Source organism: Oculina patagonica, chromosome 6, assembly GCF_052425735.1.
Source record: "Oculina patagonica isolate OP01 chromosome 6, crgOcupat, whole genome shotgun sequence".
Lineage (NCBI taxonomy): Eukaryota > Metazoa > Cnidaria > Anthozoa > Scleractinia > Oculinidae > Oculina > Oculina patagonica.
The window spans coordinates 7,969,680-7,991,708 of NC_135763.1; the positions used below are offsets into that span (position 1 = coordinate 7,969,680).

General features: G+C 37.6%; 1 protein-coding gene and 1 long non-coding RNA gene across 2 annotated transcripts in view; one reads left to right on the top strand and one right to left on the bottom strand.

The window, feature by feature from the left end:
• The window catches only part of LOC144658517 (uncharacterized), a 108,499-nt gene extending 100,509 nt beyond the window's left edge, over positions 1 to 7,990 (bottom strand). Inside the window, exon 1 of the long non-coding RNA XR_013571735.1 lies at positions 7,929 to 7,990. This is a non-coding gene — a long non-coding RNA (uncharacterized LOC144658517). The remainder of the gene's footprint in view (positions 1 to 7,928) is intronic.
• Positions 1 to 22,029, top strand: part of LOC144658463 (DNA mismatch repair protein Msh2-like) — a 47,519-nt gene that overhangs the window by 173 nt on the left and 25,317 nt on the right. Inside the window, exons 2-27 of the mRNA XM_078518871.1 lie at positions 3 to 52; positions 151 to 186; positions 1,410 to 1,497; positions 1,961 to 2,109; positions 2,704 to 2,814; positions 4,701 to 4,787; positions 5,378 to 5,501; positions 5,773 to 5,853; positions 8,069 to 8,127; positions 8,858 to 8,978; positions 9,582 to 9,695; positions 9,805 to 9,866; positions 10,467 to 10,538; positions 10,726 to 10,842; positions 11,008 to 11,122; positions 12,206 to 12,261; positions 12,602 to 12,691; positions 13,835 to 14,006; positions 14,626 to 14,689; positions 15,481 to 15,542; positions 16,188 to 16,283; positions 16,412 to 16,476; positions 16,920 to 17,087; positions 17,244 to 17,335; positions 17,864 to 18,018; positions 18,709 to 18,776. Coding sequence (XP_078374997.1) covers positions 3 to 52; positions 151 to 186; positions 1,410 to 1,497; positions 1,961 to 2,109; positions 2,704 to 2,814; positions 4,701 to 4,787; positions 5,378 to 5,501; positions 5,773 to 5,853; positions 8,069 to 8,127; positions 8,858 to 8,978; positions 9,582 to 9,695; positions 9,805 to 9,866; positions 10,467 to 10,538; positions 10,726 to 10,842; positions 11,008 to 11,122; positions 12,206 to 12,261; positions 12,602 to 12,691; positions 13,835 to 14,006; positions 14,626 to 14,689; positions 15,481 to 15,542; positions 16,188 to 16,283; positions 16,412 to 16,476; positions 16,920 to 17,087; positions 17,244 to 17,335; positions 17,864 to 18,018; positions 18,709 to 18,776 — 2,474 coding nt within the window. The remainder of the gene's footprint in view (positions 1 to 2; positions 53 to 150; positions 187 to 1,409; positions 1,498 to 1,960; positions 2,110 to 2,703; positions 2,815 to 4,700; positions 4,788 to 5,377; positions 5,502 to 5,772; positions 5,854 to 8,068; positions 8,128 to 8,857; positions 8,979 to 9,581; positions 9,696 to 9,804; positions 9,867 to 10,466; positions 10,539 to 10,725; positions 10,843 to 11,007; positions 11,123 to 12,205; positions 12,262 to 12,601; positions 12,692 to 13,834; positions 14,007 to 14,625; positions 14,690 to 15,480; positions 15,543 to 16,187; positions 16,284 to 16,411; positions 16,477 to 16,919; positions 17,088 to 17,243; positions 17,336 to 17,863; positions 18,019 to 18,708; positions 18,777 to 22,029) is intronic.

Genomic DNA, 22,029 nt, shown 5'->3' on the forward strand with positions numbered 1-22,029 from the left:
AGATGGAGCGGCAGAACAAGGCTTTCTTGCATTTTATCGCTCTTTGCCTGAGGTAAGCTTTATCTGCTCTGAATGTAGTTGTCATGCAGGTCACCTTTGAGACTTTTCATTAGATTTGTATGTCATCTTGTTATTCTTTCTTTTCTTTAGAAACCGGAGACTACTTTCCGTGTTTTTGATCGCTCGGTGAGTGTGCAATTATATGATCAGACTGAAATTGTCCATATCTAGACAATGATCTAAAGAAATATACAAAAAAGTAATGAATTAAGTCTGATACGCTTAACTTAACCAAAATTGTAAGCTAAATTGAATAGGTCTACTGTAAATGAATAAGCATAAATGGAATAAAAAATAATAATACTCACCTAGTGAATAGTATCACATTAATCGAGACAAATGAAAGAGTAGAGCTTTAATTAAATTTGCTTTTGCCTAATCTGTTGTCGTCATTACCATGGATTGTTCATAAACCATCAGGAACTCCTATAATTTTTGATTTCCTTGAATCCACCTGTCAATGTGAATTCACCACCCCCCTCCCCCCACCCCACTCCCCCTCTGCCAAGCCTGGAGTTAGCAGAATTGTGCTGGAAATTTGGCATAGAGGTAGGGAGGATTAACATTAACTGCTGCAGTTTCCCAATTGCAGTCGATTAGTCTGATGCCCACTCTCCTGACCTGAAGGGTGTTGGTTTTCCTTCCCTTAGACAACTGCAGTGCTGCACACGTCCTCAAGCTCCATCTACCTGATTTGGAATCAGAGTTTTTCTTCTCTTAGGGGTATTACGGCTCCCCTGCCTGACCAGTCTAGCTTGCGTCACCTCTCAATGGCGAAGCCAAGGTCTAGTCTTTCTATCACGCTGGTTCGGTCACTTGTGCCGTGTCAGTGACGATGGTGGTGGTGCCCACCCTGCCCAAAGGAACACCCACATTAACGTGGCTAGGAGGTGTGACCACAGATTTCACCCCTTCTCATAGTTGCACTACGGCAAACCTGGGGGCAAGGACTCTAAAGCAGGGCAAATTTGTGTACTAAAGCCAAATTTTAGACCACTGTTCTCCTGAACCTCTCCTTCCCCCTCCCTCCACTTCCCGAAAAATTCCTTTGATTTTACACTCCTAGTCCCGTAAAATGATTACTTCAACTAATACATTTTTGGAGCTCAGTAACATAATCACCTTACTTAGCTTCCTGCCTACCACTTACAGGATGCAGTGGAGTGTTGTGACTCAGAATGCCCAACGTTAGGATTTACATTAATTACATTTTGTACATCATCTTACATGACATGTGTATAGGAAATGAATTCCATAGAATCCAGACTAGACAGTAACTGCTAATTGCTTTTCTAATTAAGTTATGACCAAAATGACTCAGTTTTTTATACACTTGCCCTGTTCCATAGGACTATTACACTGTTCATGGCCCTGATGCAACATTTGCTGCTAAGGAAGTTTTTAAGACTGCAAGTGTTATAAAATATCTTGGGACAGGTATGTTTTGAGGTGAATGGCTGGTAAAATACCATTGTTAGTTAAAGCTCTATTTAAAAGTGTATTACTTTGTGTTCTTGTTCATAAATAAAGAGAGGAGAGAGTTATTAAAAAAAATTGAACTTCCAGAAGGGGGCTTAGAAAGAGAACATACTTAGGCGGCTGAGCAAGGGGGCATGGGGACTGTAGCATTGTTCCTAAGCCTCAAGAGATCAATGTTTCCGCAAAAAGGATTTTGTATGTGATTCTCTGGCAAAAAAAGAGATGTAAAAACTAGGGAACCTTTTGCTAAAAAGGGTATCTACTTAAATTGAGAAAGCGATTATACGATGAGTAGAAATTGCTTGTAGTTGAGGTTTGTGTTCTGTTAATTATAAATTCCCTGAAGTGGCATTGACTCATGACAAGTACTATCATTTAATAAAAGTTGTCACCGTAATTTTCATGCTATCTTGCTTTTCAGGAGAGAAGAAGGTTCCATCAGTCATTTTAAGCAAAATGAATTTTGAGAGTACAGTGCGAGACCTGCTGTTGGTACGTCAGTACAGAGTGGAAATGTACCGTGCTAGTAAAGGAGGAAAAAATACATCAGCCTGGGAACTTGTTGCCAAGGTACATGATCCAAGAGTTGAAACAAAATTTTCACAGTTTACTTAAATCATATAATTATTAATTCTGTATTACGTATTTATACATCTATTCAATGTTTGTTTTGTTTTTGTAAATGTATTAATTAGAAATTCCTGGGGCTGAGGGGTCCCAGAGACCAAAAACTTTTAAGGAAATGTATGAAGTTAATTGGAATTTCCAGAGGGGTGGGAGGGGGGGTCTGATCCCTTCCGTACTTAGGAGAGGTATGGATAATTTTTGGAACTGCACAATAAAACACAAAATCAAAAGTTCAAAACCCTGAAATAATGGTTGTGTTTTTTGCTGCTGCAAATCATGACTACAATGATAATCAACCAAACTTAAAAAAAAAAATAACAATTGGAAAATGGATCGAAATTTACCAATCAAAACCCACAGACATGACTTTTTGAACCTGTAAATGGAACTGTTGATTGAGCAGAGTTTGCTTGTTATTGAAAAAAAGAAATGCACAGCAATAAACATTCAATGTAAATCAAAATTGATAATATAGTAACTTTAATCACCAAGCAATGCTTTTGGTTACTGTAATATATATATGTTTATTCCATTTAGGCATCTCCTGGAAATTTGCAACAATTTGAAGACATTCTCTTTGGAAACAATGACATGTCAGTGTCAGCAGTTGTCATGGCAATCAAGCTTGGAACAGAGAATGGCCAAAGGGTATATTACTCATCAGTTTCTTGTTTTTTATCACTAGCCTAAAACCCCGTACAAATATGCATGCAGTTTATTTGGATACATGTCTAAATAAATGGTTAATTGAACTGAAATAGCGAAGTGCGTGAGGTCTAAAAATAGAATGGAAATGAATATAACCCCCACAAGGCTCAGAAAACATCAGCGTGTTCTGAGAGAAAGAGAAGGAATCTAGGCAAAGTTTTTGTTTTATAAAAGTGTTTAATTAGAAAAATCGTCCGCCATTTTGGTTCGTTTTTCTGAGTCTTGTCTGAGTCGTGACGTCACTCGTGCGCTTCGCTATTACATTAATCCTGTAATTTACATAACAGAATCGTAGAAATGTATTGCTCTGTCCAAATATGGCAGGCCTCTGAATTTTTTTTTTTCATCTGGGCTGATATTAAACAACATGTAGACTCAGTGGCAATAGTCTTGGGATGCTTCACCTCCATCTTCACTTTACCACCCAGGGTTCTCCCTAGTTTTCAGCACAACAGGTAAGAAAACTTTTTAAACCGGTAAAGAAATTCCGGTAAATCCCAGCCGTTTTTTTAGTTTACCTACATGAAACAGAATGTTGTCCAAATGCTGGTCGAATTTTATTTCATGACAACTTTATTATGGCCTTGCAGACCTCTTTCGCCTGCTATACAGCCTAAGAAAAATTGCATAAAATTTTCTGTTGTTTTAAGGAGATACATTTGCTGTCGCTTACATGACGTACTACTTAAAAAATCGGCGGTCCTGTTTCCTCTTTGCTACGAATTGCTGCAGCTCTTTTTTTCTTTGCTTCGAATATTCAGCATTCACGACAGCGTTGTTACAAAGTTGTATTCTGAGTGCTTCTTTTAACCTGTCATCTGGATTTTGGTTTTAAACACTTACGAACTTATGAAAAGAATTTGACATCGAAAGCTGCCTTTGTCTTCACCACGCGTCATAACTAAGCAATCAACTATTTTCTGCATTTTGCATGTTTTTGAAAACTGAACTATTATATGTAAGTAATATTTCTCACTTCTGGAATTATTTTTTCCTCTTTTTCTTTGTGATTGTTTTTATTTTCAATGGACAAAGTGGAAGGACAGCAAGGATTGCTGCCGCTTCATTGTAGAATTGATCGTGCAAAACTTGTTCTTTCTTTGATACCAGCCCTCAGAGATTCGGAAAGCGAAGGGAAATAAAGAATATTGAATACTAGCACAAATTCGTAAATGAATATTACATTTGTCGCTGTTTATTTTCAATCTGTTATTTTATATTTTCAATCATGACTACGAAGGTGAAACAAGTGGTGTTACTTTGTTATTTACCTGTTGAATTTACAAGATATCTCAGCGATTCTAGGCGGTAAACAGTCGTGTTACAAGCGGTAAATTTTACCGGTTACCGCCTGATAAGGAGAACACTGCCACCCACCGTCCATCCAGGCAGGCCCAATATTCTAACATTGCCTTGGGAGTAATAGTTGGAGGTGTGAGAGGGGGGGGGGGGGGTTGGAGAATTAAAAATAATGACTTCGCATTGACAGTTCAAAAAGGGTTTGTCACTAGATGGCATATTGTCAACTTTCCCAAGGACTTTTGGCCAGGATTGTAGATCTAGAAGTAAAAAGCTTACACTTTCCTTATAATTAAAGACCAGCATTTGATAGCAGATCTTACAAGTGTTATCATGTGTTGTTAGGTTGTCACAGTGAAAAGGTTTCCAAAAAATATAAGACAAAGAAGGTCTAGAGCTGTACATGTATATTTTACAGTCATGACTTATGCCTCTTTGTTTAACAACCCACTGAGCAACCACTGCTATTCAGTGGCCACAGAATTGGATCCTAACAATGTCATAAATTCTTAATTATTGTTTATAAGGTTGTAGGTGCCTCGTATGCAGATGCTGCAGCAAGAAAGCTTGGAGTATGTGAATTTGCGGATAATGACCAGTTTTCAAATCTAGAGGTATGAAGATCTCAAAATTGACTAATTTGTCTGCTTCGTCTCCTGCTTTAGGAGTTTTACTTCTGATTGTAAAATTATCCAATTGTACTTACCCTAATATTTTAAATTAGAATACAAAAACATTTATAAACAATAGTATTGATAACCTGTTTTTGAGTGTTTGCTACATGCTAGCTAGACATTTATCCTAACACCAGTTGTAGATTACTTGCAGTGTTTTCAGTTGAAACACCTGTGAGGGGTGTTTTTAATAAAGTCTGGGGCACACCTGCGGTGCAAATGCAAGTGCAAACACAAGCTTGTAGAATGCAAACATGAGGAAGGCAAGATATGCAGTCGCAGTTGGAGTCTTTTAAGATGGTGGATAAGTCACGCTTCGATTGTTTATGCTTGCATTTGCATTTGCAATAGCATGATACTTACACTTGCACTTGTGTTTGCATTGTGCTAGTTCACAGGCATTTTTTCTCATTTTGAGCTTGCGTTTGCATTTGCCACGCTCATGTGAACCAGCCCTGTTTTGGCTTTGCAAGTAGTGTTATGGCCACTTTGTTGCAATAAAAAGTTACAATGATGACATTTATTTCCAGGCTTTGCTGGTCCAACTTGGTCCAAAGGAATGTTTACTGCCACAACATGATACAAGTGCTGATGCAGCAAAAGTGCAGGAAGTGATTCAGCGAAGTAACATTCTTATAACTGAAAGGAAGAAAGGTAAGACTAGACTAGGCTAGGCTTGGCTGGGCTTGATTAGATTAGATTAGTTTAGATTAGATTCGATTCGATTCGATTCCATTCCATTCCACTCATGTGCAGGGTTTTGCCCTAGCTTGACAATCCTCTCCTCTACAGCAAAATAATTAATTAAAAATCAGTATGTACACTTCTAATCCTGGTTCCTTCTAATAGTGCTTTTTAGGACCTCATTTTTATTTTATTTATTACCAATAACAATATCCTTGACGCTTCTTTTATTTTCATCCAGCTGAGTTTTCCAACAAAGATGTAGTTCAGGATCTCAACAGGCTTTTAAAGCTGGGTGCTTCAGGAAATAGTGCAACACTAGGTACTTGGGACATTTTTGTTTAGAAATATTACCCCTTTTTAAGCGATGACGTCATCACTTATTGCCATCGCACGAAAGGGGTTTTTAGTCTGTCGCAATCGAACAGAAATCAAGTTTAACTTAACAAGAAATCGCCGCGTAGAACACAAAAGTAAAATACTCCCATGCAGTTAGAATGGAACACTACAATGTATAAACGAAAGAGATTAATTATAAATGATGGGATTTATTATATTCAGTAGACAGAAATTTCTAATTCTTATAATATACGTTGAATCCTGATAACTCAAACCCTCAGTAACTCGAACTCCCGCTAACTCGAACTTTTTTCAATTCCCCTTCAGGTCATTTTCTTACTAATTTTACCCTCGATAACTCGAACTCCCGATATCTCGAACCTTTTTCGATTTCCCTTGGAGGTTCGAGTTATCGGGATTCGACGTAAAGGGCTGCTGTGAGCAAGAGACCGTTTGACCTTTCTTTAAAAGCTTGCTTGTGCGTATCGTATGTCGTTCATCAGATGTCACACTATAATATAACACAATCTCTGTTGAGACAATTGCAACATAGGGAAATCCAAAAAAAAAAAATAAAAATATAAAATAAAATATAACTGTTGTTCAACTGAGCAAATCTACAAAGAAAATGTATTATTGCATCCTTTGCCTGTGAATTTATAAGTACTGTATTTTTTTTAAATTCAATCAGATCTCAACTATGCTATTTATACAATCACTATGCACTAACATTGCTTATGTTTGAAAAATGTAAGCTGCAGTTGGATAACAGTCTTTTTCACCCACAAGGTGTCAGCTGTACTTTTATTTACGATAAGTTTTGACAAATTTCCTCAAAATTATGTAAGACCCTTTGTGAAGCGTCATCGCTTCTGCATGCATTGCGTGCCATTTATTTTACTTTACTGTAGCTCATGTTGTCATTTTGGACAGCTTTTTTACCATTAGTCTGTAAAATTCCAATGGTGGTATCATCACCTAAACAGACTGGCGATGGGAATAAAGAAAATAAATAAATATATCAAGTGGGAAATATTCATTCCAAGTCACGATTACATTGGAGCTTAATACTAGTTGTACCTATCGGTAAGTGCCAACGAGCGAAATACTCATGTTTGTTCATAAGAACAGATATTGAATGGTTTTTGATAGAACTATATTTGAAATGACCAAAATATGGTAAATTGTATTTTAGGTAATATGCGAAAAAAAGTGCTATTTCTCTGGTGTTCATAGTCTTCATAAATGACACAGGCTTGATAGCCTGCGTAGCAGGCACCATAGTTTCCAGCGCGCGTATTCTCGCGATCGCGCACTCTTTTAAACACACTAAAAAACGTACACAGATGTCTGCTACGCAGGCTACGGGTTTGACAGATTGATAACTCTTGACAAATCTTTAAATTCTTTTCAACGTTAAAATGTCACAAAATGTAGAAGCAAAAAACTTTTGACTTTCTTGTGTGTATGACATGTAGTAATTTTAGTGAGCATCGCTTTGTATTGATGTTATTCCTACGCGGAGCGAAAATGCGTGCCAAATAAAATATAAACGGTATTTGATTTGGAATAAATCATCGGTCAAACAATTACTATAAACACAATAAACACTAAAAGGAAGCATTTACCCGACTTCAGCATTCTCATAAGTCAAGAAAACTCTATTTGAAGTCAACAGTCCGCTTTTGATTTTCATGTCTCTCTTCGATCGTACATCAAAGGACTCCAAAGTTGAAAGATTATTTCATCGCTTTAAAGACCTTGATGTTCGTTTTTTTCGGCGGTCGAATATTCTGTACGGTATTCTCTTTCGATTTATAATTCCCTAAAGGTGTATTTATCGGTAAAGGGATGAATGACCACATTGAAAATTTTAACAGCGAGCCGCGTGGACGCCATTTTGGTCATTTGCTCTCTAGCAAGGAGTGAGAGACTGGGAACCAGTTGGGAAGAACAATACAACCCAAATATGGGGTTTACTTACACCCAAATATGGTAAAAAAAAAAAGTCCCTTACGCAGAACTTAAGATTTTCTCTGCCTATACACTCATACGCACACGGCTCTATGATTCTGCCGCCTCGACAGCCTCGCCTTTTGGCTCGGCTGTCTCGTTGGCAACAAGGTACATAATTGTATAAAATTTGTTAATATTTTATTCCTGTGACTAAAAGAACACATGATCTTAACATTTGACAGCTGAGATGGACTTGACACAAGCTACAGCTGCACTAGCTGCATTAATCAAGTACTTGGAGGTAATTTTTTTACCACAGTAGCTGTTAATATTTAATTTTGTACCTTAAGCCAAGCTCAAGAATGTTCATGAGCAATAACGTTTCCAGTTACATACTAAACATGTTCACAGATTTTGGTAAGAACTGTTAATGGATGTTTTGCACCTATGTTCGGCTAAAGAGAGCAACCCTCCAAGTTAAGACCATTTTAGTTGCCATGGCGACTAAAATTTTGGAGCTGGCGACTAAATTTTAACCAAGGTCGCCAGCCTGGCGACTAAAATTGAGAGGAATGATTGAAAGCATCAGCTTAATTTGGTGACTAAAATTTTTCACTGGCGACCAAAACTTGAGTAGTTGGTGGCCAAATGGCCACTAAGGAAAAAAGTAAACTAGGAGAGGCAGTAAGGAGGATGATGCCCACAGTTCAATTCGACTATTAATAATAGTAAATCATGTTTCACAGGAAATAACATCATAGACAAGGAAGTCTTGTGCGCTTAAGCCTCCATATTGAGTAGTTTTAGTCCTGTAATTAATGACAAATTTGCAAAAATGACTAACTACCCATTAAATATTTAGCCATCGCATATATTGTGTCCATAAGGAATCTTTGTTGCACAGCAGGTTTGTTTTCCCGAAAAATTGACCGGGACTCATACTAAGGTTTATTACACTTCCCACTTTTAAAGAGGTTGTTTAATAAAAATGCCAGTGCTTTTAATCTAATTTAACTATCTTTTTGTAACAGTTCCTTGCAGATGAGTCAAACTTCAGCCAGTTTCATCTGAGTACATTTGACCTTACACAGTTCATGAAGCTTGATGCTGCAGCTGTCAGGGCTCTTAATCTTCTTCCAAATCCTTTAGATGGTAAATCTTGGAAAACATACTATTAAGCATAGCTTAAAACCTGACATGAGGCAATGCAAGCAAATCACATGGCATTGCCCCAGCAAACCTTCCTGGAACCCCACATAATATTAATAAAACCGCTGCATTGGCTTGGTTTCAACCTTGCCTAAATTCCATTTAGCCTCATTAAAAAGTGGCAACACGTCTTACTGAATGCAAATTGTTTAAAAGGTCACAGTAGAGCATCTTGACTCTAAGTTTGCACAGTTTATTAATTTAATGCTGTCTCACCCATGCCACAGGTGTATTAATGAGTCATGGCCACATACTTGTAACCTTGCAAATAAACATGGTTTGGATGTCTGACATATTAATCTGTTTACAGATAAGACAGAAGATCAGTGTCATTCTTTGCATTTGGCATTTAGCTAGAATTTGCTGTACGTATTACAAAATCCTGTAGGTCTTTTAGTAACCTGTTAGCTGGTGTGTTGCTTTACTAACCTTGAACAATAATATTAAGCAACGTTACTTTGTATGTTGTTGCTCATCAAATCCATGCTCATCGTGCACGCGCAGTAGTCCCAAATTTCACAGCAAAGTTTTGTTTTGCCATTAAAGGAGGGAACAAGAGTATGTGTGTGGTTGGCCTTTTAAATAAGTGCAAGACAGCTCAGGGTCAGAGATTGGTGGCACAGTGGGTAAAACAACCTTTGATGGACAAAAACAAAATAGGCAAGTAAATCTTTATGTTTGGTAGTTATGTCCTTAAGGTACAAAACTAGGATTTGCCAATCATGTTTGTTTTGTAAAAAAATCATTTTTTAAACCTTTTTCTTTACAGAGGAAAGACTTGATATAGTTGAAGTATTTTTTGAAGACACCGAATTGAGACAAACAATCCAGGTGTGTTGTTTTAGTGCTTCACTTGAATGAATTTTATTTGTGGTAAATATGAAACAGCCAATTAATATAGGGTTTTGTGTGGACTACCAGAAGTTAAATAAACAAAGCATAGAAAGGATGAGGAGATGCCAGCTTTCAACAATTCATCCAAAATAATAAGTTTGTATTTGTGTGAACATTTCTCTTGGTTAATTCAGGAGTGAATTTCTCAAACCCTTTGCTAACAAACTTCAGGAGTGTAAACTGCAAATATATCTTACTCTCAGGACAACAGCTACCCTAAGCAGCTGTGAGTGACCATAGTTAAAGTTAAAAATTGTGGTTTATTACTGGTATTGGATATCTGTGTACTCAGTTTATTACTTGTGAGGCATTATATTACATGTGTAACCATTAATGGATATAGTATTCATTGTGACAGAGAGAGTAAATGATAACTGTGTTCTGATGGCACAAAGAATTGTTCTTTACATTATTTAGCTTTTGGTAGTCTACACAAAACCTTTACTTGCTGTATTATTACTGAGGTCACTTTGTTTTATTAAAAGGGATGCGGCACAACTTTTCTATTAATGTTGCTGTTACGTTATGTTCCTACAGGAAGAACTACGCAAAGTCCCTGATTTTTCAAGATTAGCCAAGAAATTCCAGAGACAGAAAGCAAGTTTGCAGGTCATGTACATGTACTGTTATATATTTCTTGTTGTAAGGTGCTAATCAATTGTCTACAACATAGCAAAGTATTGTTATTTGGGCATTGTATGTTTAGCAGAGTTGTTTGAATTCAGAAGATTTGGCTGCTAAACATTTAAGAGGCATTACACTGTTAGTGATGACTTATAAAACTTTTTTCCAACAGGACTGCGTTAGAGTCTACCAAGCACTTCACAGAATGCCTGCTTTTACAGACATTCTCACTGGTTATCAAGGAAACCACAATGAACTAATATGTGAATGTTTTACAACACCATTAAAGGTGATGTAGTATATGGATTTCCTCAGAGCTCTGTGCGAGTAATGATATAAAATATACCATACAAAAATATATGTCTGAAATCAATTTTTCAGCTCTATGAATAGTCCTAGAGTTTCTGATTTGTAATAGTTTGTTACTAAAAGGAGTAATTTTACCATTTCACAGGATCTTGTGCAGGACTTTCAAAAGTTTAGTGAGTTGGTGGAAACCACAGTAGACCTGGAACAAGTAGAAAACCATGAGTATTTGATCAAGGCTTCTTTCGATGAAGGACTGCAAGGTATGGTTAATAAGTTTGGATGGTGAGCTGGTTTACATGTAACTATAATACTATGCCAGCCCAGTTATGGCATTCCATTCAGTTATCATCGTAAGGCAAGTTTTGCATCACCTTTTGCAATTCCTTGAACTTTTGCAAAATTTTAAGGTAGTAATATTTAAATATTACAAAAAAGAAAACCATTGCATTCAAACAAATGTTTGAGATTTACTGAACTCATGGTCACGTTTGCATCGAATGTGCAAATTCATGAAGATGTTCTTTTATATATTTTTTCTCTTTCTAGAGGTATGATGAAGTTCCTTGATAACTAACAGATATATTATTGAGTGTGTAAACACCTATAAGATTCTTGGTGTTATTATGGACAAAGACTTAAAGTGGAACTGTCATATCGACTATATAACTAAGAAAGCTTGTAAGAAGTTATATTCGCTTAGAGTCTTACGTAGAGCCGGCGTTAGCCAAGCAAATACTCTGAAGATCTATTTAAGTACAGTCCGGCCTGTTTTAGAGTATGCTGCCCCAGTCTGGCAGGCCATTCCTGGCTACCTCTCTGATGCAATAGAGCGGATACAAAAAAGGGCGCTTCACATCATTTATCCTGAAGCCGAATCATATGCTCATGCCTTACAGCTAGCTCAATTAGTTAGAATGGACACTAGAAGAGAAGACTTATGCGGTAAATACATGAATCAAATGAAGTCAGATGAACATCCTATTCACCATCTGCTACCGAGACCAGCACTGATAGAGTCTAAGTATAATGTAAGGCAGAAAGCGCCAAAGTTTTACCTGTATAATAATGCCATAACATGTAGGACAAAGAGAGCTGAAAGCTTTTTCACATTTCGATACTTTTTGTAATTAGTCCTTTTTTGATAGATTTTTAATTGTAAATAGTAGACTTTTCATTTCATGTAAGTGTCACTCGATAATTCAGTTTCTTTTAACTGCAAAAGAGTTTGAATAAACTATTATTATTATATTATTATAAGGTGTCCCTTTGGTAACCGGTTTTACTGTATTATAATTCTTGTACTAATATGAATAATTTTAAACATGCCCAGCATTTGTCTTTAGAATGTAGGGAAAAGATGGATGAGATACTAGAGCAGATACCAGTGGAATTGAACAAGGCTAGTATAACCAGTATAATTGTGGTATTTTTTTCTCATTAGTTGAGCAGTGAGCTTTCCTGGACATTTCTTTAAAATGCCATTTCCCCTCACTTATCACCTACCTTGACATGCAACTGTTTGTTCTGAGAATTTATTGTCTACTGTTATTCATTGCAAGATGATACAACCGTATGGCTTGCAGCTGTTTTTCCTAAACATGTGAAGCTTTTAATGATTAACAGATGTTACCATGGCTATGTCATAAGATACAAAGAGGGTGGCATGATGGTAGATGAGGTTGTTTAGCTTAATATTTACATTTACACTTTGCTGTTTTGTTTATCCTCTTTCACTACAGGCTGCCAGAGACCTCGGTCTTGAAGCAGGAAAGTCAATAAAACTGGAAACCAATAACCAGTATGGTTATTTCTTTAGGATAACAAAAAAGGTAAGTTGATAACTTTTAATGATTTATGCTTATCTCTTACCCCCTCTTACCTGATGGAGCCGTCCACTCCAGTCTTAAGCTACCACTTCCTTATTTGTTGCAGCCAATGCTAGCTAAATTCATCTATTTTATCTTAGAAGATCATTACTTGCACCATTTCTTCTTTTGCTTTCATTTATTATTCATCTTACATTGTAGTTCCTTTTTTATTGTTTCACATGTTAGTCTCTTTTTATTTCCAAGCTCAGAATACACTGACCCACGCCATGTGCTTACTCTTTTCCCCACTTTGCATGTACCCTATTAGGGCCTATCTTCTTCCATGTATTAGATTCCTACCAGCTAGCTAGCTTAGAAACCATTAAGCCAGACCATGTTGTCATTGTACAAAAAAATAATATAGTTCTCACTAAATGAGTTGAAAGTGCCTAAAAATGTTAAAAGATCCAGACGTGCTGAATTTGTTTTCATGGCGCAAGCGAGCATTTTTAACTGAAATCCTGACTTTCCACTGATAAAGGGCTAAGCCCGAAACGTCTGTAACTTTTAACATTTTTAGGCACTTTCAACTCATTTAGTGAGAACTTTATTATTTTTTTGTACTTTTACAAGTGCCACGCAGCACAAGGAAATTTATTTTTCCATTTATCATGTTGTCCTTGGTCTCCCTCAGCTATCTGGTAGAGTTCAACTGGTCAAGGCTTGAGCTACCTTCTTTGCAACCCCACATTTGTTTCCAGCTCTGCTTGTAGCTCAAAAAGCACCAACTCACGCCATACTGCCTTGTGGTCTTTCTACACTTTCTACAAGTTCATTGCAGGGGGAGCAAGGATATGTTTGTTGTTGGTTCTCGCCTTGCTCTAAGGGTTTTTCTCTGGGTTCTCCGTTTCTCCTCCCGTCACAAAGAGCAACATTTCCAAATTGCAATTCAACCTGGTTAGAGGACCCACATGAAAACCAGCTAGAACTGATGTGGCTTCTTTTCTAATTTTAATACAGTAGGCAGCATTGGAAGTTAATGGCCCCTTATTAAGTATGGTAAATGTGAAACCAACACAAATGCAAATAAATTACTCTTTTAAGAGAGTGGGAATCTTCAATGGCTGAACTTTACGTTATTTTTTATGGCTTCTTGATCTTTAGGAAGAAAAAGCATTAAGAAACAACAAGCGCTTCACCACAATAGACACAAGGAAAGATGGAATAAGATTCAACAATTCCACCTTGAGACAACTCAATGAGCAATTCCAAGCATTCAAAGAAACCTACAATGAAGTGCAAAGTAAACTTGCCAATGAAGTGATTAAAGTGGCTGGTATGTCTAGATGCTGCTATTTCAGAAGTAGAGAAAGTGTTATGCATATTCAACATACAAATGTCAAAAGTAAAACGTTTGTATGCCAAGTCACTGTGTCAGTTGTATTTTTTGGCAAGAAGATTCTGTATGTTCACTCACCAAGTGCCAAGTTGTTTGAGAAACCTGACAAATATGCCTAGAGAACTTACAATGTATGTTTATTATTCTATACTTACTCCACATAATAATACTAACTTAATACTTAGAATCATACAATTTATAACTTGATTATAGTTCCAACCAACTGCAATTAATACCATGCACATACCTTTGTCAATATTTGGAGTTATAAAACTGACATACATGAACGTAACTATATGAATGACAGAACACATTTAGTGTTTTTATGCCCACTGAAACTTGATTGGTAAGTTTTAAATCCACAACTGTCAAGAACTGTTTTTAGGGTTTAATAATGATATTGCAGAAGTCTGTCAAACTACAGGGAGGACAGTCAACTATGATGGCGTAACATCCTATTATTGAACTGAATCCACAAAATCCCAGGATTATCACAACCTTTTGCAATATCTGGTGGCTCTAAGATTGAATTTCATTTTGATTTTTTTGTTAACAGGAGGTTACAGTGAACCCATGCAAATGTTGAGTGACATCTTTGCACAGCTTGATGCCTTGATAAGGTGACTTTTCTGATAATCACAATAAGTAATACAGTGGAACCCCGTAAGTACAGACACCGAGAGGACATGCCAAAGTGTCTGTTTCGGGTTGTCAGTATTATCGACACACAGACGAAGGCAGTCATTTTTACGGCAACAAAACGTTGTTCAATTGTACTGTAACTGTAACAAGTTTAAACAATGGAACCCTTATGGTCATTTATCATACTCTCTAAATAGTACTGCTCTTGAAATCCGTTGAAAAGGTCCGCGACTTTACTTTTCTGACAAGTTCTGACAAGTTAAAACTAGGGAAACGTTCCGCTCATATGCGCATTCACTTATACCCTTAGGCTAAAATTACTTTACTGTTGTTGAAACTCTATAACGTGCACAGATAAACAGTGTCCGCAAAGCGGGTTAACGATGTATAAGAGTTTGTCACTCGGGACACAGAAAAGTGTCCACTGTCCGTAATAAATGGGTTAATTTTAGTAAGAATATGTGTGCTTTTCGTCAGGACAAATGAAGCTGTCCTTTATATCGGCGTGTCCGTTTTAAGCTGGTGTCCGTAGAGCAGGGCTCCAGTGTAATATTATTTAAAGAGGTTGAGCATGCAAATTTAAATTGTTGAAATCGAGGTTTGGGTATCGTGGTACTGAAGGTTAATGCTAGAGATCCTTTCACTATGACGCAAAAAACAAAATTTTCTGATTCAGTGTCTAGGTTTTTTAGTTTTTTTTTTTGTTTTTTTTTTTTTACTGGTTAACATTTTTCACTGCTTAACTTGTTTATTTTTATGTTTTTTTTAGTTTTGCACATGTGTCTGCTAATGCCCCTATTCCTTATGTTCGTCCTAAAATTACTCCTAAAGGTAAGCTTGTTAGAGGTGTGGCGAGTGCGTATGTTGCGGGTTAAATCTTTTTTTAAGTTAAATCCGTTTCCAACCTATTTTAATCTTTTCAAACCTGAAGATAACAATCTGTTTACTCTACCGTTCTTCCTGGGTTTCCGGTCACTGTTTGGCAAATTCCTCCACGTCTGCGTAACGTTTTTTATCTGCAGTATCAGGATTTTTCTTAGATTAAACTGTAGAATGTCGAATTCATGCAAGTTTGAACAGTTTCTCGCAAAATCTAAACTGAGCTGAATGAAAGAAATGGCGTGTGGTGCCGGCTTGGCTTTCCGCGGCAGAAAAACTTAGAAGCCGTGATGAACGCCGGAAAACTTTCATGGAATACGACCCGTGGAATACCGCAGAATATGCAACAGCTTTCTAGGCTTCTGATTGGCTGTATTCTTCTAGGCATGGATAAATTCCTGTGTTTTTTGGCTTAGTTCAGTGAATCCAACTTTTCCACAAAGAAGACACACTTTTTTCATAAATGATAGTTGACTCAGCTTCTTTCTTAAAGCTGGGATACACAAGGCCTCTGTGTGATGTACGCATAATCTACACCACAGTAATATTAGTGTCGTCGTTGTACAACATCTTTCTTTGTTATCTTTCGTTTTTCAGGGGAGGGGCACATGAAGCTTGAGATGGCAAGACATCCCTGCCTTGAAGTTCAAGATGATGTAGCCTTCATTGCAAATGATATTACACTAGAGCGAGGTATGGAAAAAGCTCAAGTTAACTAAAAACCTTTTGCAATAGGCTCCAACAGTTTTTTTTTTCAATATTATAATGTGGTTTAGTCTTTAAAACAAACATTTAAATGCATTCTTGTCTTCCACTGGTAGGCGACAAGGAATTCCTGATAATCACTGGCCCAAACATGGGAGGAAAATCCACTTACATTAGACAGGTCTGTTGTAACTCATTACGAAGGCATGGTGTCAACACTTTTTCCCGGGAAAATCAGCTTCTCGTGCTTTTGTGCTTACATTTGATTTCTTTCACGGCCTAGAGGGGTTTTCAATTGAATGTCGTAAAACCAAAACCAAAATAATCACTCTGGCCAATCACAAAGAACACAGACAATCCAGAGAACCAATGAAAACTCGAAGTAAATACATGTAGCCGACCGCAAAGCGCAGAAAAACGTGTGTGAGCAAGTAACTGTTGTTTTGGAATTAATCTGATTGGCTAAGAAAGTGGCGCGAGATTTTAAACCAGTTACTAAGCGTAGTAATGCAAAACCCAAGCAAATGCAAATACCTTTCTACACTCAAGTGAAAACCGCTCTAAGCCATCGGTTGTCAGTGTTTACTTTTTATTTACATTCATTTCCGTGTTATTCCTTGCCAGACTGGGGTGATTGTACTGATGGCTCAACTAGGCTGTTTCGTACCGTGTGGCTCGGCCGAGATCTCCATCACAGATTGCATTTTAGCACGAGTGGGGTCTGGAGACAGCCAGTTAAAAGGAGTCTCTACATTTATGTCTGAAATGCTGGAAACTGCTTCAATATTGAGGGTAATGATCTTTATGTAGTACTTGAAACAATTTTGCTGTTGTAGTAAACCTCAAACCAAGCAGACCATATCACTATTAATATCACTTTGGCTGCCAGCAGTACAATAAAACCATCAATCAAAACTTAGTTCTTTCTTCTGTTTGTATTTTCCATAGTCTGCCACAGAGAATTCCCTTATCATCATTGATGAGTTGGGGAGAGGAACGTCGACCTATGACGGCTTCGGACTTGCCTGGGCAATTTCACAGTAAGATTTGCCTGTTGCGTTTGCCAGTAGCTTCACGGGCAGCCCACGTTGACGATTTATGATAAACGAGAATTCGCGCCCTGGAAAGCTTTGTCTTTGGTGCAAAACCCCAAGAAATGTAACAACAAAACGAAACCGAATTTTGACTAAAATAACTGACATTAAAAAACTAACCTTAGTTCTTGTTCTTACCTTTCCTCAGTCGGTCTTCGTTTCGTTTCTGTTATGGTTTGTGTGTTTGTTTGCTTGTTTGTTTTTTGTTTGTTTGTTTGTATTATTTTGATACGTTTGCACTCGAGTCACGTACCGCTTCGTCAATTGAAAATTCAAAGATGAAACACCAAGCTCTCTCACTGCACCAGAATGAACTTATTAGAGAAAGAAATACCTTACTTTTTTGCATTTCGTTGTTATTTCCTTCCTTCCTTTTCTTTTCTGTTCCTTTTTTTGCCTGCTCCACTGAGCTAGCGCATATGTCATATTCTTCTGAAAACTTAAAACTTAAATATTGTCTTGTTAAAATCCTAGGTATATCGCCACCAAGATTAAGTGTTTCTGTTTGTTTGCTACTCATTTCCATGAGCTCACAGCCCTTGCGGATGAAGTTGCCACAGTTACAAACCTACATGTCACTGCTATGACTTCGAGTGGGACTCTAACGCTTCTATATAAAGTTAAACCCGGTGAGTACTGTACCTTAATATTTGGTTAAGCGGATAAAATTGGTTTGGATAGTCCACAGAAATTGCTCTGGAAACGGATGTGATACGCATAACCCAAAACCGAGTTATGTCACAGGAGGTCAATAAGGCGTCTATTGCGCATAACTCACAAGGCCAATAAGGCGTTTATTGCGCATAACTCACGAGGTCAATAAGGCGTTTACTGCGTATAACTAATGTGCAGCCAAACAAAATGGGGGTTATCTGGAAATCAAAGGAATTATCTGCTAGAACTTTGTTAACAAATCTGAAAGCCTGTTTTTCCCTTCATCCCCCACCCTCTCTCCCCTTTTATGCCTGCCATGCAGCCTGCAAATCTGATACCAATTTTGTGTAAAATCTGTCAAGTTAGTACCCAATGCATATTTTCAAGAATTAACGCGCGATAAATGGGCGTCTTCTTAACATGCACATAGTAAGCTAAACATGTCTCGATTGTTCCTCGAGCAATTTTCCTTTCATCGTAAGTTAGCTGATAACACTTAACCTCGACCGTAATTAGTGACTGATCCGAGAGAACAAGTCGGCGAGACTTCTCACCGGCTCGCTTCTTTCGCCGACTTTGCCCGCGCGTGTATTTCTGCTGGTAGGTTACGGATATCATTATAACCGAATCCAATAAATTTTAATACCTTGTTTGTGTTCTTTCAGGGGTATGTGATCAGAGCTTTGGTATTCACGTTGCAGAACTGGCACACTTTCCAACAAATGTCATTGAGGTAAGCATATCTTCGAGTCACTGTCCTTGTCCATTCTGTATTTGTTTTCTAATGATTTTCATGTCAGCGTGTAACAGTGTGTTCTTGGAAACAAATGAACGAGTCACCACTACAGTAAAAACCCGCGTATAAGAACACCTATTTTGGCGGTTCAGGCTGATTTGGTTCTTATATAAAGGGTTATAATCTGCAAAATCAGCCTGTAAGTGTTCTTAAGTGTTCTAAAAAAAGTTTCTTAAAATAAGGAACATTAACTAGGCTTCCAATAGATGAAATCAATATATATGCACACAATTGTATTTTAATTTTAATAAAATTGATAAATCAAGGCAATACTGTACTGTAATTGGGGTGGAACTATTATGTGTGCAAAGAAAAGTAGTGTTGATCTTTGATATTTTTCCATATAAGAACAACTTTCATTTTTCAGGCTGAATGTGTTCTTATATAAATGGTACTTTATTTCCTAAAATCAGGCCTGGGTGTTCTTAACCCACTTGTTCTTATACGCGGGTTTTTACTGTATCGCAAGTTATGTTTTGTACAGTGGAATACAAATTTCTCGATTTTCCAGGGGAAATGAAAATTGGCACGAGAAATCAGGGAGTTTGAGAAATCGGAGGTAAAATTGCCAGTACATTCTTGAGCAGCGAGTAAGTTTAAGGGCCTGTTTACATGATTCCGGAATGACTTTCATTCTGGAACGAAACTCGTTCCGGAATGAAGTTCGTTCTGCATTTACATGACAGAGTCGACAGGTTCAACCAAAGGCATTTTCACGTGCGCGGTGTTCGCGCGAGATCAAAACAAGGTGGCGCATGTTTCGCGCGAGATCAAAACAAGATGGTGCATGTTTCGCGCAAACATGTTTTTGTGCCCATTAATGGCCGTATCTGCAATTTTAACGCGTAATTTGACCATAGAGCTGCTTCTTTGGGCTAAACAGTAAATGCTTTTACGTTTTTTCGCTCTGAATTCAAACTGTGGAGTCCGTATGCGGTTTCATGAGTTGCGATTTCATCTCCGAACGAATTTCGTTCTGTGTTTACATGATATCAGAATGAAATGTCATTCCAGAACGAAACTTCCATTCCGGAATGAAAACCGGAATGAACTCATTCCGGAATGACTTGACTTTCGTCTCGGTATCATGTAAACAGATACAGAGAAATGTATGGGGATGGAATGAACTCGTACCGGAATGAAAGTCATTCCGGAATCATGTAAACAGGCCCTTACTCTAAACGGATGGGGAGGAGGGGAATCGATTTGGCCATAGAGATAGTTGTTAGCATTAACAACAAGTCCCTTTTTAAAAATACTTATTTAACAGTATTTTTCTATAAAAGGTGGTTACATGAAATAAATTGTATTAACATTTCAAATTAAATTTTCGATTAAAAATACATGTAAACATTCTCTGGCTAAAAGTAAAAATGTACCGACCTCAGTTTCGGCTGCCTTGCTGCAGTCTTCGAATAGTGAAAGTAAACTAACAACAGCAACAATTATCATTAACGACACATCAATGTTGTGAAAAAAATTATCGGTTTGATTAACGATGTATAGAGAAGTTCTTCAGCGTTCAAAAAAGGTACAGGGTTGTAGAAATTGGTTATTACGTAACTGAACGCAACGGTTTACAGTTCGTTGAGATTACTGATTATCCTTCCATTACTGCTTTCTTTCGTCCTGTTCAATAAAATTTCGTAGAAATCCAGAGGTTTAAAAATGTCGATCTCCAACAAGGCCATTTCTTCCGGCGACAATTTTTTGGCCCCTTCACACATCACTCTGCCGGTCATATAGGAGAGCCTGCTGCTCGGCTTGGTCCGGTTCGCTCTCCTTTGTGCGGCAACTTCGACTTGTTTTCCATCGCCCCCAATCGATGGGACAATTGATCCACGTTTGCCACTATTGAAAAGAAAAAGCCCATCTTTGTCTCCAAAACTGTGCACTTTCGCTTTCTGATCCCTCGTTCCTGTCAGCGCGTCGTTCATCTGCTTCACGCATTTCTGTGGCACTTCCATTGTCAAGGTATTGAAGGTATTCAGATGGCGTCGAAACTGACTGTGGTCAGACAAAATTTATACTTAATCTTTGAGCAACAGTGACTTACATTGTCCATTTATGGTATTGGAGGAAATTGATAGTATCTTCTTTTTTACTTAAGGTATTTCCGTGTTTTGTTTTTGCTTGTTTTTGTTTTTTCGTTTCCCGCCACGAAATGTTCTATGTTTTCCACCTGATTATTTCCAGATTTGTAAGCTGTAGTAATGATAATAATGTAAGCTTATCGTTGACTTGATTGCCAGATTTTTTGTGTTGTCACCAGAAAGCGTTGAAATTAGCCTTTAACTCTGCACTATCTCCTGTGACATTGTTTTGAAACTTGCTTCAGTGACGCAGATTGTTAATTAAGTGTACATTAAGGCTTTTTTAGGTGATGACAGCATTCCGGTCGTTTGTTGTGTTTGTCCATTTATGGTGTGAGAAGGTATTACCGCGTTTATGTTTCCCACTACAAAATGCTCCTGACCAGTTTTTGTTTACCTGGTTATTTCCAGATTTTTCAACTAAATAATTATAATGTCAGCTTATCTTGGAGTTAGGTAGTAGGAGATCAATAAGGCGTTAATTGCACCTAACTCACAGATAACCAAACACAGGGGTGTTATGTAACAGGGGGTAAATAAAACGTTAATTGCGCATACCATCTCACGAGTAACCAAACACAAGGGGTTATGTAACAGTAGGTCAATAAGGCGTTAATTGGGCATATCTCACGAGTAACGAGGAACAAGGGGATTACGTAACAAGGGGGTTATGTAACAGGAGGTCATTCAGGCGTTATTAAACTGCATATAACTCACGAGTTACTAAACACAAGGGGGTTGTGTAACACGAGGTCAATAACGTGTTTATTGCACATGACTCACAAGTAACCAAACGCAGGGGGATTATGTAACAGGAGGTAAAACTGCTTTCGGTTTGTTCACAAATCTGATAGCCGTGAGAAATTAGGGAGATTGAGAAATCGGGGAGTTTGAAAAATCGGGGAGATTGGGAAATGGGGAAATGAGAAATCAGGGAGACTAAGAAATCGGAGAGTTTGAGTTATCGGGGAGTTCGAGGAATGGGGGGGAGGGGGGGGGGGGGGTAAAATTGTTATTACAATCCTTAAGGGAATGATTAGAATTCTTTTTCACTCTGAAATGTTTGGAGGGGGAAAGAAATCGATTTGGCCATAAAG